Source organism: Harpia harpyja, chromosome 9 (genome assembly GCF_026419915.1).
Source record: "Harpia harpyja isolate bHarHar1 chromosome 9, bHarHar1 primary haplotype, whole genome shotgun sequence".
NCBI classification, from domain to species: domain Eukaryota; kingdom Metazoa; phylum Chordata; class Aves; order Accipitriformes; family Accipitridae; genus Harpia; species Harpia harpyja.
This window is the reverse complement of record NC_068948.1, coordinates 47,193,161-47,208,674: the sequence shown is the minus strand read 5'-3', so window position 1 is coordinate 47,208,674 and position 15,514 is coordinate 47,193,161. Positions and strand designations below refer to the sequence as shown.

Genomic DNA, 15,514 nt, shown 5'->3' with positions numbered 1-15,514 from the left:
CGCACCGCGAACACCGCTCCGCGGGCGCGGGCGCGTCCCGCGCGCACCCTCCGCACACGCACACCGCGAGTGCGCGTACCGCACACGCACGCCCTGCGCATGCGCGCACCCCCCCCCCCCGCACACCACAAGCACGACGCTGCAAACGCACCCGTACCGCGAACGCGCTTATGCGCGCTGCAAACACGCACTCGTGTGCGCACGTGCGCACCGCACGCTGCAGACACACGCCCGTCACAAACTGAATGCACGGGCAGGCTGCAGCCCCCCCCATACAGCAAACGCACCACCACCCCTCCCACACACCCATTGCAAACGTGAACACGCGCACACAGACACCGCGAACACGCGCAGTGACGTGCAGGACAGGGTGTGTGCGTGCACACCTGTCTGTTGTGCATGCACAAAGCGGCACACAGCTGCACGCACACACGGCTGTGCACACTCACGCACCCTCCTGCACGTACAGCTGCAGGCACACATGTACAGCTGCGTGCACAGAGCTCTATGTACACACGGCTATATGCAGTCCACACACCAGTACACAGATGCAGCTGCACACAGACATGGAGCCGCAAACAGGCAGGCAGAGCTGCGTGCAGCTACCTCCACACACAACTGCTCACAGCGTGCGTAAGCCCAGACACAGCGGCATACACAGCGGTGCACAGAAACACACCAGCACATGCAGACACACATGTAACAACAGCATGTGCACACGCACAAAGCTCTATGTGTACATCTGGCTGCATGCACGCGCACATACTGCACTCCCCAACTGCACGCACACGCAACAGAACGCACACACAGCTACACGTGCACAAAACAGCGTGTACCCCTGCATGCACCCACACACGCAGCTGCACACAAGCACCTGCACACATGCTCATCCCCCTGGTCACAGAATCATGGGATCGCAGGCTGGTTGAGGTTGGCAGGGACCTCTGGAGGGCATCGGGCCCAAGCCCCTGCTCAAGCAGGGCCACCTGCAGCCAGCTGCCTGGGACCACGTCCAGACAGCGCTTGAGGATCTCCAAGGTGGGAGACTCCAAAACCCTCCTGGGCAACCCGTGCCAGGGCTCGTTCACCCTCCCAGGGAAAAAGTGTTTCCCAATGTTCAGCGGGAACCTCCTGTGTTCCACTTTGAACCCTCTGCCTCTGGTCCTGCCACTGGGCACCACTGAGAAGAGCCAGGCTCCGTCCTCTCTGCACTCTCCCTGCAGGGATTGATGCAGATCGACGAGATACCCCTGAGCTTCCTCTGCTCCGGGCTGGACAGTCCCAGCTCTCACAGCCTCTCCTCACGTGGAAGATGCTCCAGGCCATCATCTCTGTGGCCCCTTCATTGGACTCCCTCCAGTAACTCTATGTCTCTTGGACTTGCTCTTGGGAGCCCGGCAATGGACACTACAGCAGCGGCCTCGCCGGTGCCTCCTCGACCTCCCTTGACCCGCTGACAACACTCCTGATGCAGTCCAGGACACCATTCACCTTCTTTGCCCCAAGGGCACACTGAACTCATGGTCAACGTGGTGTCCCCCAGGACCGCCCGGGCCCTTTCTGCAGAGCTGCTTTCCAGCCAGGTGGCCCCCAGCGTGTCCTGGTGCCTGGGGTTGTTCCTCCCCAGGGGCAGGACGTTGCGCTTGCCCTGCTTGAACTTCACAAGGTTCCTGTTGGCCCGTATCTCCAGCCTGTCCGGGTCCCTCTGGATGGATGCACGACCCCCTGGTTTATCAGCCGCTCGTCCCCGTTTGGTGTCATCTGCAAACTTGCTGAGGGTGCGCTCTGTCCCATCATCCAGGTCAGTAACGACGACGTTAAGCAGGAGTGGAGCCAGTATTGACCCCTGGTGCACACCGCTAGTTACTGGCCTCCGGCTAGACCTTGTGCCGCTGACCACCACCCTCCAGATCCAGCCATTTGGCCACTTTTCAATCCACCTCAACATCTGCTCATCCAGCCCGGACATCAACAGCTTCTCTCGGAGGATCTGGTGGGAGATGGTGTCGAAGGCCTTCCTGAAGTCCAGGCAACGTCTGCTGCTCTCCCCTCATCCGCCAGGCCGCTCGCTTCATCGCAGAAGGGGGTCCGGCTGGCCAAGCAGAACTTCCCCTCGGCGAGGCCGTGCTGACTCTGATGACTTTCTGGTTGTTCACGGGCCTGGCAATGGTTCCCAGGACTAGCTGCTCCATCGCCTTCCCAGGGATGGAGGTGAGGCTGACCGGCCTCTAGGTCCCTGGGTCCTCCTTCGTGCCCCTCCCGAGGACAGGAGTGACGATCACAGATTATTGAGGGTGGCCTCACGATGACAGGAGCCAGCTCCCCCAGCACCCGCGGGTCCACCCCATCAGGGCGCAGGGACCTGGTCCTCTTCCACCAAGATCCTCTTGCACGCGGTGCTCCAGCCCTCCCCGGGCTCGGGGGCTCCTGCAGGCCGCTCCGGCTGCTCCGGACCGAGGTGCAGGCGGTGTCGGGGACCTCTGCCCTCTCCTCGCCCTGTGTCGCCCGGTCCCCCGTCTCCTTCAGGCACACACAAGCGCGTGCGCGCCCGAAGCGCACCCGCGCACGCTTTCACACCCGCCTGCGCAAACCGCTGCGCGTGAGCGCACCCACGCTGCTGCGCGCAGGTATGGCGCAGCACCTCGCGCAGCTGCCCCGCGGGCGCGTGCGCACCCACAGCTACAAACGCGCCCACAGCAGCGCACGTGCACACGCGGCTGCACCGCGACACGGCAGCGCAAAAACGCCCGCCCGCGCACACCGACACGTGCGCGAGGGCGGGCGCGCACGCGCAGGGGCTGCCCCGTCCCGGTGCCCGTTGCGGGCGCGCGCGCTCCGCTCCCGCCGCCGGCGGGGACACGGGGGGGGGGGGGGGGGGAGGCGGGACGCAGGCCGTCACGTGAGCGGGGCGGGGCGGCGGCAGGTGCGCGCGGGGCGGGGCGGGCGGCGGCGGTCTGGCTCGTGCCGCTGCGGCGCCTTTAAGGCGCCGCGCAGGTGGCGCTGACATCACGGGGCGCGCGGCGCCGCCGCCGCTGCTGCCGCCGCCGGGCGGGGCCGCAAGGTGAGCGCGGGCGGGGCCGGGCCCGGTGCCGCTCGCTCGGGTCTCCCGGCGATGGAGCCGGCCCGGCGCGGCAGCGCGGACCAGGGCTCGGCCGCCGCCTCGGGGCACCGGCCCGGCCCTCCGCGGGGCCCCGCGTCCGCCGCCTCCCCCGCGCGGCCGGTGCCCTTCGGCGCCGGGGGTCCGGCCCGGCCCCAGCCCGACGGTGGGGCCCCGGCGGCGCCTTTCCTCGCCGGCGGTGGCGGCGTCCCGGGCGCCCGCAGGAGCTCCCGGCCGGACGCCGCCTGCGACCCCTTCCCCTACGGCTGCCCGCGGCCCGGGGGCGCGCAGCGCGGCGGGCCCGAGGAGCGGGCCCCGGGCCGGGCTGCCCAGCCCCTGCCGCTGGAGGTCGGCCGGGCCGGGGCTGAGGGGGCCGGAGGGCCCCACGCCTTCCCGCTGCCGGCCCTGCTGCCCCCCAGCCCGGGCGCCCCCGCGGCCCGCCCCGCCGTGCCGTCCCCGGCGGCGTCCGGCCCGGCGGCGGGCCGGCCCGCCTTCCCCGAGCTCGGTCCCCTCGAGCACGCCGCCCCCGGGAAGCCGCTGCCCGCCGAGCGGAGGGAGATGCTCCCCAAGGCGGAGTCCAGCGACCACATCTCGGCCTGGGCGGGCTCCTCGCCCAGGGCCGCCGGCCTGCCCAAAGCCGTCTCCAGCGAGTTCATCGCCGGCGGGCGGGTGGGCCTGTCCAAGCCCGCAGCCCTCCCCAAACCGGAGCCGGACGAGCTCTCCCTCTTCGGGAGGTCCCTCGGCCTGCCGGGCTCCGGCGACTCCTGCGACGCGCTCCTCGGCTGCTCGGGAAGGGTCCCGGAGGACGGCTCGTTCCGGTGAGCGGGTGTCGCTGCGGGGGGCGGGGGGGGGGGGGGGGAGCGGTGCCGGGCCGAAGCTGCCCTCGCTGAGAAGCTGCGAGCGAAGCCTCTTGCCGGCTGGAATTGCCTTTTCCTTCCTGCCGTGGATGGTGTTCGGCTGGAGGAGGTTTGGGGTGAGGGGCTATGGCCAGGCAGGGCTTGCTGCCGGGGGGGAAGGATGCCCAGCGCCCGCTGTCTGCGCAGGCAGCGGTCAGGGGAGCGGGTGCTGCGTGGGGTGGCATATCGGAGGCGCAGGCTGCGGAGCGGGTGCCATCTGCCCCCGCTGTCCCTGAGCTCTGGAAATGATGTGGCACTACCCTCCCTCGCTGTTGAAGCGTGCCCCCTGTGACTGAGACTTGTCCTAGTGCTGCCGAAAGAGCCCGCGGGCTGCTGGTGCATGCTGCGTAACAGCGTTAATGTGTTGTGACTGATGGTGGCTTTGCGCTGGTGAAGGACACTGCTGCGGGGCTTGCAGCGCTGCTGTCACATGTAATGCCCTGGGCTTTGGGGCTGGCTGTGCTCTGGGGCAGAGTCTGGGGGCTGAGATCCGGGTCCTTTTCCCCAGGAGCTCGAGGGATGCGTGATTCCTGGGGAAGGGAGGGGAGACAGTTTTCCAGGGACACCCTGTCTCGCAGGCTGCCTGCTGTGCCAGCCTGCCTGTGTTAAGTCAGTGGTGATGAAAACGAGGGCTCTTTGTGCTGGTTTGTAGAATTTCACCAGGGCTTGGGTTACAGCCGGGCTTGCCGTGTGCCGAGGTGCAGACCCTGGGGGGAATTTAGAGGCAAGGACCCGTCTCCCTCAAACAAGAGTTAAGGACCTGGTGGTGTACATGCTCTGGCTAAGCTTCAGCTGTGGCCACTTCTGTTGCAGGCAGAGAGCTTCCTTGGTGGAGCTGGGGGCTGAGCGGGGGAGGACAGGGAATACCTCTGAGCCCCAGTGTTAGCCTGTTCTTCCCTTTGTCCTCCCAAGCATCACAGTGGTCACCTGGAACGTGGGCACAGCCATGCCCCCGAATGACGTGACATCCCTGCTGCACCTCAACACGGGCGAGACAAATGATGTGGACGTGATCGCCATTGGGTAAGAGGGTGAGGTGCAGGGCCCCCTCCCCTGCCCTGTCATGTCCCTTTTTGGGGGATCCCCATAGCCCTGGGGGGTGGGGAATGGAAGAGCTGCAGCTCCAGCCTCCCTGGGCCATGGTAAGCAGGGAGGGGTGTGCATTGCAAGCAGTAAAATATCAGAAAAGGTCATGGAGAATCAGCTCCTAGTAAAATGGGAGTGCTAAGAAGAGCTGAAACCCTTGAATCCCGAGTAGCCTTGAACCCTCAAAGAGCCCGCAGCTGGCTAGGCCATGCAGAGCTGGGCCTCAGCGAGTGCTGCTCTTGCCATGAGCCCTGGTAGTCCTGGGGTCAGGTCTGTAGAGGCATTTAACTCGCCTGCCAGAGTCCTCTGGGAGCGTTTTCCTCATCTCGGCTTCTGCCCATGGTATGCAGGCCTCAAGGGCACAAATCTGCTGTTCTCTCACAGCTGGATTGGCTCTGTGTCCCTGGGCAACACTTAACTGCTGGCAAGGCAGCGCCGCGTCGATGTGGTAAGGATTTATTGGTGTGGCTGGCGAGGCAAGCTCTGCCAGAGTCTAAGGGCAAACTGGTCCCTCAAGGTTTGCTGTGGTGTGTGTGGATTCCTGCTAAGACCAGGGACGTGCTGCCTTTGCACAGGGAGCAAGAAGCAGGCTCTGCCTGTGGGCATGAGGTGGAAGAGCTGGATCTGCCTCCAGGAGGCTCCCAGGGACTCCCCCAGTGCTCCTCGCCCCGGGCAGAGAGTAGCATAAGGCTGAGGCTGCCAGAGCTACGATGCTGTGTTGGAGCCGGTCTCCTGGTCCCCTTGGCCTTGTGGACCAGTGGGGTGGGGCTGTGGAGGTAGACCCGAGCCTGGACAGATGGGGTAGGGAGTGTAGCTGACAGCAAGGGACTTGCTGGGACTGTGTCCTGGCTGGGGCAAGGCGTCCTGCTGCTCCCCACCTCCAGGATGTCTCTGCTTGGCTGCGTCCTTCCTCTGACCCGTTCTTTGTGCCCCGAGCACTTGATATTTTTGGGCAAGACGTTTCCTGATTCTGCTGTTCTCTGGGGATGTTCTCCTTCCTGCTTTTCACTAATTGCTGAGCTGGGAGGAGCACTATTAACCTTCTCTTTGCTGCTGCTCTGAGCTTGGTGGCTTGGATGCATCTGGACACCCTGTGCTGAAGTACCGGTGAGACTTGGCTTCTCTATAGAGACCAGTGCAGCTGAAATGGCCCGTAGGCCCCTCTTGCACCTAGAGATAGGCTTTAGACTGCTGCCCAGCCCTGTGCAGCTGAATTGCTCCTGCTTTAAAAAGGGCCAAGGCCTTGTGGATTCAGGGCCGCTTGTGCATTCTGCTAGCACATGGCCCAGCATCGCTGAAGAAAGGATATGGCTGGTTTCTGCTCTAAACCCAGGGTCCTCCCTTGAACTGCCCTTCCTGCTCTGGCCCTTCTCCCCAGCACTGTGCTTTGGCACCTCTCCCAAGGAGCTCTCGCTACCTGGGACGCAGACACCTTCCTGGTATGGCTGAGGGAGCTGTCCCTTTCCTCCCAGGCTGCAAGAGGTGAACTCTAAGATAAACAAGCGCCTGAAGGATGCCCTCTTCACAGATCAGTGGAGCGAGCTCTTCATGGATGTGCTGAGCCCCTTCCACTTTGTCCTGGTAAGGAGGTCCCAAAGGGGCTGGGCAGCTGGTGTTCCCTCTCTGCCTGCCAGGCAGGTGGACCACGGGGAGGGAGAGTTGGACTGCAGGGACGGAGGGAGGAGGTGCAGTAGGAGAGCTGGCTGGAGGGACAGACTGCTGGAGGGACAGCCTGCAGCCATCCAAGTAACGTGTGTGGGCTAACCTGAGGGCTAGCGGTGCATCTCACCAGTGTGCTGTTTAGCTTGTGCCACCCTGCTCCCTTTCCTGTGCCTTAGGCTTCCCCTGTGGTGCTTTGGGGATGCTTGTTGCCTGCTGCATTGGGTGAGGGTGAGGAGGTGAATGTGGGAACAAGCCTGTGCTTCTGGCAGCAGCCTGTGGGTCCCAGGGCAGGTTCAGCTCTCCAGGGTGCTTGCCCCAGAGCATACATGAGCCTTAGCATTGCTGGGCTTATCTCAGCTGTCAGTATTCAGGAGGGTGTGGATAGATCTCTGAACTAAATGTACTGCTAGTCATCCGCGGGGGGGGGGGGGGGGGCACGCAAAGGATGGAGGTGCTGCCCCTATGGCCTGGAGGTGGGGGAAGCTGTCCCTGCCCCTACGGGTTCTGCCGTGGCTACCATCCTGCTTCAGCCCCTGCTCCCATTCCAGATCAGCACAGTGCGGATGCAAGGTGTGATCCTACTGGTGTTTGCCAAGTACTACCACCTCCCCTTCCTGCAGGACATCCAGACAGACTGCACAAGGACGGGACTGGGAGGCTACTGGGTGAGTGTGGCCCCTGGGGAGGTGGCAAGGGCCTGGCTTCCCAAGGAGTCATGGGATCCTCTCGGTGCAGGGCAACAAGGGTGGGGTGAGCGTTCGTCTCTCCATCTTCGGCCACATGGTCTGCTTCCTGAACTGCCACCTGCCAGCGCACCTGGAGAAGGCGGAGCAGCGCAAGGAGGACTTTGCCACTATACTGCACATGCAGCAGTTTGAGGGGCGTGCGGCCAGCGGCATCCTGGACCATGAGTGCGTACCCCACCACTTCGCTCCCCAGTCTGGGCCAGGGCTCTAGTGTGCCAGCCCCCATCCTTGACTCCCTCCAGGTAGGGTCTGGGGTCTGTCCCCTGAATCCCAGCACAGCTTGGAGATGGGGTCTTGCCTGCAGAGCTGCAAAATTGTCCCGTGGCCCAGTAGGGACCCAGCATGGTGGGGTAGGTGTTAAGAGGGGTCCTTCGTTTCCCCTGGGGCACATCCAGGTCTGGTGCAGCTCCTGCCATGTTGGTGCCGTTGGGGTTTGGGACTGGTGAGGTTGAGGGCCCAGCTCTGCCCCAGTGTCTGGGCTGTGCGGTCTGACTCTGGTAGGTGCCTCACAGTGGACATTTCCACCCTCAATTTCTGCCCAGGGAAGTCAGGCCCATTTGGTTAATGGTGCTTGGTCCTACCCGAGGAATCCTGGCAGCCGGCTGAGCTGTTGGCCGAGTGCTGACCTGCGCTGGTGCTCCCAAGAGCGCCTGTCCTGCAGGCTGAGGCTTCCCACAGGCTGAGGCTGTTTTCCTCCTGTGGTGCTGCCCAGCTCCAGGCTGCCCAGCCCTTCCAGCCTGTTGCCCTCCCTCCCCTCCACAGCCTTGTGTTCTGGTTTGGGGACCTCAACTTCCGCATCGAGAGCCTCGATATCCGCTTTGTGAAGTACGCCATCGACAGCAATATCCTGAGCCAGCTCTGGGAGAAGGACCAGGTGGGATGGATGGGCGTGCAGCTGAGCCTTGGCTGGGCCCTGAGTGGCGTTCGGCTCTTGCCAAAACTGCCCACGCAGCTGTGGGACAGGACATGTCCCCTCGCTGCCCGTGGGGTACAAAGGGCCCTGGCTCTCCTGGCCCTGTGGGGAAGGGGTGGCACAGTCCCAGGATGGTCTTTCTGGGAGCTGGGCACATGCTCCCTTTACCAGTGTGCTAGGAAGAGCTGGGGGCATTGGGTCTATGGACTTGCTGCTTGCATGGCATGGACAAACCCTGACGGGGCTGGCAGCAATGGGGCAGGGATGACAGTGTGCTGGGGATGGAGAGGTCTCAGGGGCTTGCAGAGGGGTCTGGCCATGGAGGCTGGTGTGCTCCCTGACCTGCTGTCTTTCCAACAGCTGAACATTGCCAAGACCACCTGGCCTGTCCTCAGCGGCTTTCAGGAGGGACCCCTGAACTTCCCACCCACCTTCAAGTTCGATGTGGGCACCAATAAGTACGACAGCAGGTAGGAGAGCAGAGCTCAAGCGTGTTGCTGGGCCTGGGAGCAGGTGGCATGGCTGAGGGATGCAGGAGTGGTGGAGCTCAGAGCCAGGGTGGGTGCGGATGCTGGCGGGGCAGGGGCGGACGCCAGTGCAGATGGACGGGGGGAGCTATGCTGGGGTGGGCATGGGCTGGACTGGGGATGGCAGGCTGGGACACAACTGTTGCGCTGGTGCCAGTGCAGGTCTGTCCCTGCAGCTGCACTGAGCTGTGTGCCGAGACGAGCCGCATCCCCTGCCCGCGCGTGCTGTAGTGCCAGGGGGAGGCAGTTTGGGGTGGAGCCCACTGCCCCCTGCCAGGCAAGAGATGCCCCTCTGTGCCCCGCAGTGCCAAGAAGCGAAAACCTGCCTGGACTGACCGGATCCTCTGGAAGATTAAATCTCCCAGTGTTGGGCTTGGTGCAGGCGGGCGCCGGCCCAGTCGGGGCGTCCTGTCGGTGAGCCAGCTCTGCTACTGCAGCCACATGGAGTACACCGTCAGCGACCACAAGCCGGTCGCTGCCATCTTTGCAGTGCAGGTGAGCGCCGTCCAGGGCCACTGGGCACACAGGCAGGAGCTACAGGCGTGAGATGCTCAGTATGTGCAGTGTATGATGGGGTGTGCGGGGCTTATTTTATTTTTGTTTGGCAAGCTCAGCTGTCTTGCCGCTGTGGCTGGGGGCTGCTGTTGGTGTTATGCATGAGGGCCCAGCCCTAGACGGGTGCCCTGGGCAGCAGGGGCAGCTGTCTTTGGCATGCCCTTGCTCACCATGTATGTGTCTCTGACAGTTTGCTTCCAAGGCAGACAAGCCCCCAGTTGAGATTTATGTGGCTGATGAATGGAGCAGGCCTGAGCAAGCAGTTGTCAGGTACAAGATGTCGGCTGGCTTCCACCGGAGCTCCTGGGACTGGATAGGACTCTACCGGGTAGGGGCTTGGGGGCTGCTGGGGCTGGAGGGAGTGGGGAACAATGCACAGCACCTTGGGGTTCCTTCTGAGCTACCTCCCACCAGTGGATGTGGGTGCATGGCATGGACCTGTGCTCTCCCTTCCCCTGGGAAGCCCTGGCAGTGAGCAGCAGGATTTGGCCCTGCTTCAGGAGGCTCAAATCCAGCAGTTCCCTCTTCCTCCTGCTCTGTGGGCCCTATGGGGTCCAAAGCCCCCAACTCCTCGGGGGCTGGGGTCCAGGGCACTGCTGGGTGTGTGCAAGGCAGCCCTTGGTGCAAGGAGAGGGAGCCGAGTGAGACGAGAGCTAAGGCTGGGTGTAGGTGATGGTGCTGAGTAGGGCTGATGTTCCCCCCCTCACCTGTGTTCTCCCATGTACGTGCACACAGGTGGGCTTTCGGCATCCTAAAGACTACGTGTCCTATGTCTGGGCCAGGAGTGATGATGGAGAGCGCTGCCTAGACAAGCAACTGTGTGCGCAGGTGAGTTGGATACAGCTATGCTGTCTTGCTGGGCATGTGTGCCCCATCGTGGGGGGACAATGGCCCCTTTGTGTCCCTGATGGGGCAGGAGGGCACCTCCTTATTGCTTTGTGCAGATCCACTGTGCTGGCATCAAGGATTTCTGCTCTCAGCTGGGGCTGGAGCTCTCTATGGGGCTGGACATGGGAGAGGGCACCCCTGTGCCCAGCCCTGGTGCCCATCAGCTGTCTCTGGGCTGCAGGTGGTGTTCTCAGAGGAGGCACTGCCCAAGGGGAAGGGCGAGTACATTCTCGGATACTACAGCAACACCTCCAGCAGCATCGCTGGTGTGACTGAGCCCTTCCAGGTCAGCACGGCCAAGAGGCAAGGGTGAGGGGCTGAGGGAGGCAGGGGGGATGCGTGCAGGGGTGATGGGCTGGAGGAAGCCAGCTGCTGTGGTGCCCCACAGCCCCCTGTGAGGATCAGCCAGCAGTGCTGATGCAGGGGTACAGATCTCCCTGCCCAGGTCAGAGGAGGGCAGCAGCCCCACGGACAGCTCGGGCAGCAGCTCAGAAGAGGAGGATGACAGCACACTTGTCCTGTTGGCCCCCAAATCCCGTAGCCCCAGCCCAGGCAAGATGAAACGGCACCGGAGCCGAAGCCCCAGCCTGGCCAAGTTCCAGGGCCTCATCCTGCGGCCGTCAAGCCGGGACAGGGGTACGAGCCGCAGCCCCTCACCCCAGAGCCGCCGTGGCCTCCCCGGGGACATCCCCACCATCCACCTGCCCCAGGAGGAGCTGGGGCGCCGTGGAGCCAAAGCCAAGGAGCCAGGGCGGGCAGCCGACAGCCAGGAGGGCAGCTCCTTCTACCAGACTGTGCGGGAGCAGGGCGGCCCCCGGCGCGTCTCTGCCGACAACCCCCTGGCCAGGGCTGACCCCAGGAACCTGGGCCTGCTGCCTGCGCTCCGCTTGGAGATGATCGACCAGGCCATGGGCCGGCGGAGGGAGAGCACGGACCAGGGCTACCCCTGCCGGAGGATGAGCCCCACCAGCCCCCCGGGCTGCAGCACCTCCCCAAAGGAGGGGAGCAGCCCCCAGGAGCTGGACAGCCATAGCTGTGCCATGGGCCGCTGATGCAGTGGCCCCCTCCCTACTCCCCCTAGCGCGCTTGCTGTGTGCTTTCCTCTGCCACTTTCCTGCTGAGACACCCCTCTCCCTTATTTATTGCAGTGACTCCTCACCTCCCTCGTGTGCCGGCAGGTAGGGGCCTCCCCTTGCTCCCTCCAGCCCGAGCTGCTGTCCTGGGCCTGGTAGGGCTGGGGGGGGGGGGCACAGGGGAGGGCAAGGCTGGTCTAGTGTGGTGGGGGAGCCCCTTGTGAAATTCAAAGTGCAAGACCCTTCGCTCCTATGGGTGGAGTGTTGGCCTCGCACCTGAGGTGGGACAGGAGGCCAGGGCAGGGCTCTGGCAGCAATCGCGTTGGGCACAAAGCGAGGACCACCCCAGGGTACCCCTGAGATTGAAGCTTGCTCCTTCCCTGCTGCTACCACCGTGCCTCAGCCTTGGACGTACGTAGTGCAAGCGACAAAATAAACCATCCTGCCCACCCCAGCTGCACTGTGCTTACTGCAGGGGGGCAGGATCAGCCCCTGGGGTAGGGGCTACAGCATGAACAGGGGGCAGCAGGCTCAGCCCTGGCAACACACACCATGCACAGACCACCCTTTATTTATCTTCAGCTGCACACAGGGACTGACCCCTCCTGAGGGCACAGCCCTGGGCCTGCTCCTAGCTGCTGCCCCCCCCCCCCTTGCTCCAGGGCTGGGAGCCAGCCCCTGCCCACCTGCACCCCCTCCCACCTTGCCTAGGGAAGGGGGCCAGGGTCACACCACACAGCTCAGTCTCCCCACTTAAAGGAACACAAATCCAGGAGTGGGGGGCCCTGCCATCCCCCCTGCCTGGGGGATTCAATGCCTAGAGCATCCCCCCTGCCCCAGGGCACAACAGGGAAGGAAAATGGTGGGTTTCCCCTTTCCCAAGGCCTCCTATTCCTTTCCCCTTGCTTTGATGCTCACAGATGGCAGCCACAGCTCCTTCAGAGGCTTCTCAGTCCCTCTGCCTGCCCCTGCTCCAGCTGTGGCCCACCAGCTTCATGCAGTCATGCCAGCAGCCATGCTCAGTGCCATCCTTTGTCTCAAGGACCAGAAATCAAGCAGCTCCACTCCGCGGCTGCTGCACAGCATGTCTTCCTCCCCGCACAAGGCAGTGCTTCTCGGGCATCATCAGGGCACCGCACGGTGCCGAGCACCCAGCTTCTGCTCCAAGGCCAGCCGCAGGCATTGCTCATAGAGGGTGCCACCACTGTCTTGTGTCTTCCAATACGGATGCTCGGCCTTGGAGGTCACATGCGGAGGACCCCAGCGCCTCAGGGTCTTTTTGAGATGCCGTGCAGGTACTAGCACAGCCCGGGTTGCTGTGATACAGCTGCTGGAGAGGCAAAGCTGTGAGCATCAGTGTAACACTGCAGGGCTGACATCTATTGTCTTCCACGCCAGACCTGCTCATGGCACAGCAGAGCAGGGGATAACGCTTGCAAAGCCAGCTTCATGCCAAGCCTGCAGGACAGCACCCAGCCCCGCCAGGTCATCCCTCCTGCCCATGCAGGGTAGGAAGCCCCACGCAGGCCACATTCCCTCGACCCTCTGCACTTACTTGTGCTGTGACCCCTCACCCAGGCTGCAGTCGGCGGGCGGCTCCAGAACAAAGCAGTCCATGGCGATGCGGTCAGCCAGGACAGCCACCTCCACGTCACCGAGGTCCCTTGCCCTGCGCAGGAACCGCGCCAGCCTGTGGGCACAGGAGGTCAGCAGCTGCTGGCCGAGGTGGGCATCCCTCTGGGTCCCACCTCACCTGACCCCAAACCATCTGCACACAGTGCCCTGTGATGGTGGGAAAAGCCTTGCCTTTTCCTCCTGGTCACGCACCTGCGAGTGCAGTTGCAGTGGAAGAGCATCCGGGTGTCCACGTTGTGCAGCTGGTACTTCACCTCTCGGGGTGCGATCTGGTGCTCGCACTGATCCAGGCGCTTGTAGCACCTGCATGCCCTGCCCAGGCCTGAGGACAGCGGGGTGGTGAGGGGCAGCCCCAGCACAGGACGCCAACAGGCTGAGGCCTCAGGACACCCCAGCTGCAGCACACGCTCTGCCCCCAGCACCCGCTCACCCTGCTGCCTGCGCCCCTCCACAGCAGGCGCCGGGGTGGCTCCGCACCGCTCCGCGGCCGGGCTGGATCCGATGGTGCCGTCTTGAGTGCAGGCAGGGTGTGCTGAGCCCCCAGCCCCTTCCTGTGCTCCTCCTGGCAGTCGCCTTCCTCCAGCAAGGTCCTGTTCCAACACGGTCATTGCTGTTGGGGGGCCGGGCTCCAGCCCCCACTGCGCTGCTGGGTGCCTGGTTGTGGGCTCGGCCTTGTCCCTGGCAGACGCAGGGGACAAGGTACCTGGGCCCCGCGACCACTGGGCTGTTGGAGGTCTCTGTGCCTGGCGGAGCCCGGGGTTTCGCCCCAGTCCCTGGCGGAGCCGCTTGCGCCCTGCTCTAGAGGGTTTCCTTCCCTTGCCCGAGGGCTGCACAGCAGGGCTGTGAGTCTCCTCTGCGGGCAGGCTGTAGTGGTACTGACTCTGCTGCACCATCCTGGCCAGGGGTACTACACCATAACGCTCACACCTGGGGACACCACGTGCCATGAGGCCCCGCACACCAGCCCTGCCACGGCCAAGCTGTGCCCCCCCACAGCCCGTGGGGCAGCCAGGCAGGGCACGCTCGTGGCCGCAGCAGCAAATGCGCCCAGCCGCGGGGCTGCAGCAGCGGGCCGAGGTGGGGGCACCCCCCCAGGGCACTCACCCTCCCCACCAGTGCCACTGGACGCACTCCTCGCTCTCCTCCAGCACGAAGCACGGCACCTCCAGCAGGTTGAAGAAGGTGACGCCGATGATGTTGGAGATGGTGTCGTTGAGGGCCAGCAGGCACTGCCGGAACCTGCGGGGCGGACGGGGGCGGTGAGCAGCCCCGCAGCACCCCGGTGCGTGTGTGTCCGTCCTCCCGGCCCCGGTCCCCCGGCCCCTGTGTGTCCGCCCGCCCCCCCCCCCCCCCGGTCCCGGTCCCGGTCCCGGTCCCCCGGCCCACCTGGCGTCGCAGTCGCAGTGGGAGACGGTGTGCAGGCGGTAGTTGCGGATACCGTAGTTGAACTGCAGCGCCGCGATCTGCGCCGAGCACCGGTCGTGCTCCCGGCAGCACCGGTCGGGGCCGCGGAAAAGACCTGCGGGCACCGCGGGTGAGCACGGCCCCGCCGGGAGGACGGGCCGTGCCCACCCGCCGCCGCCCGTCCCCGTACCCAGCTCGCTGGCGTTCCCCGCCGAGTCACCGGCTCCGCACCACAGCGTGCCCGGCAGCGTCCAGCCCCGCCGCCGCCGGCTCCCTCCCGGCGGCGCGGGATCGGCGCAGGCGGCGCGGCGCCTCCAGAGCGCGGCCAGGTCCCGCCGCAGCGCGGCACCGGGGGCGGCGGGCGGGCGGCGGGCGCAGGCGGCGCGGAAGGCGCGGGCCAGGCGCGGGTCGCGGCGGGCCCAGCAGGCGCGGAGGCGGCCGCGCCCGGCCCAGGCGCTCTCCACCAGCGCGGCCGGGCCGGGACCGGGACCGGGGCTGGGGCTCAGGAAGGCCACGTAGCGCGCGCCGCCCGCGCCCGCCGCCCGCTGCGCGCAGACGGCGCCGCCGGGCCAGGCGCGCGCGCCCGCCAGCACCGCCGCGCACGCCAACACCGCGCGCGCCCACATCCCGCGGCGCCGCGCCGTCCGCCTCCGCGCCGGGCTTTAAGCCCGCGCCCGGCGGCGGAACCGGCGCTGATTGGGCGGTGCCGCGCCCCGCCCTGCCCCGCCCCGCCCCGCCCCGGGGAAGGCGAGCGGGAGCCGCGGGATGCAGCCGGTGCCCCCCGCCCGGGCACCCCCCGCCCGGGCACCCCCCATCCCGGGCACCCCTTGCCTGTTCACCCCCTGCCGCGGGCACCCCGTCCCACGCACCCTCTGCCCACGCACTCCCCCCCCGGGCACCCCCGCGCCTGCACGCCCCCGGGACGGGCACCCCCCCGCCCCCCGCCAGGTGCAGCTCTGTGGGGCGGCCCCAGCCCCATACCGGTGCAGAACCCCCGGGAGGGCACAGGGGCACGCACGTGTGGCTGGGCGG

The 15,514-nt window shown here is 65.5% G+C and overlaps 2 protein-coding genes across 3 annotated transcripts; one reads left to right on the top strand and one right to left on the bottom strand.

Annotated features, from left to right (window-relative positions):
• Positions 1-2,922: 2,922 nt before the first annotated feature.
• Positions 2,923-11,897, top strand: INPP5J (inositol polyphosphate-5-phosphatase J). The gene is made up of 12 exons (XM_052795953.1): positions 2,923-3,915; positions 4,906-5,016; positions 6,552-6,660; positions 7,290-7,406; positions 7,477-7,652; positions 8,250-8,361; positions 8,761-8,870; positions 9,233-9,422; positions 9,673-9,810; positions 10,218-10,310; positions 10,552-10,656; positions 10,802-11,897. The coding sequence occupies exons 1-12, from the start codon at positions 3,113-3,115 to the stop codon at positions 11,420-11,422; spliced, it is 2,685 nt and encodes an 894-aa protein (XP_052651913.1). The 5' UTR covers positions 2,923-3,112; the 3' UTR covers positions 11,423-11,897.
• A 122-nt stretch (positions 11,898-12,019) lies between these two features.
• On the bottom strand, positions 12,020-15,108 carry PLA2G3 (phospholipase A2 group III). Of its 2 annotated transcripts, none has more exons than XM_052796657.1 (7): positions 14,673-15,108; positions 14,465-14,597; positions 14,183-14,317; positions 13,509-14,005; positions 13,271-13,400; positions 12,999-13,133; positions 12,020-12,773 (listed from the first exon to the last, which is right to left on the bottom strand). In XM_052796657.1, the coding sequence occupies exons 1-7, from the start codon at positions 15,106-15,108 to the stop codon at positions 12,569-12,571; spliced, it is 1,671 nt and encodes a 556-aa protein (XP_052652617.1). In that variant the 3' UTR covers positions 12,020-12,568. The 2 variants fall into 2 exon arrangements, with proteins under 2 accessions (XP_052652617.1, XP_052652618.1); XM_052796658.1 differs by having other exon boundaries at positions 12,020-12,770.
• Between the last annotated feature and the right edge of the window lie 406 nt (positions 15,109-15,514).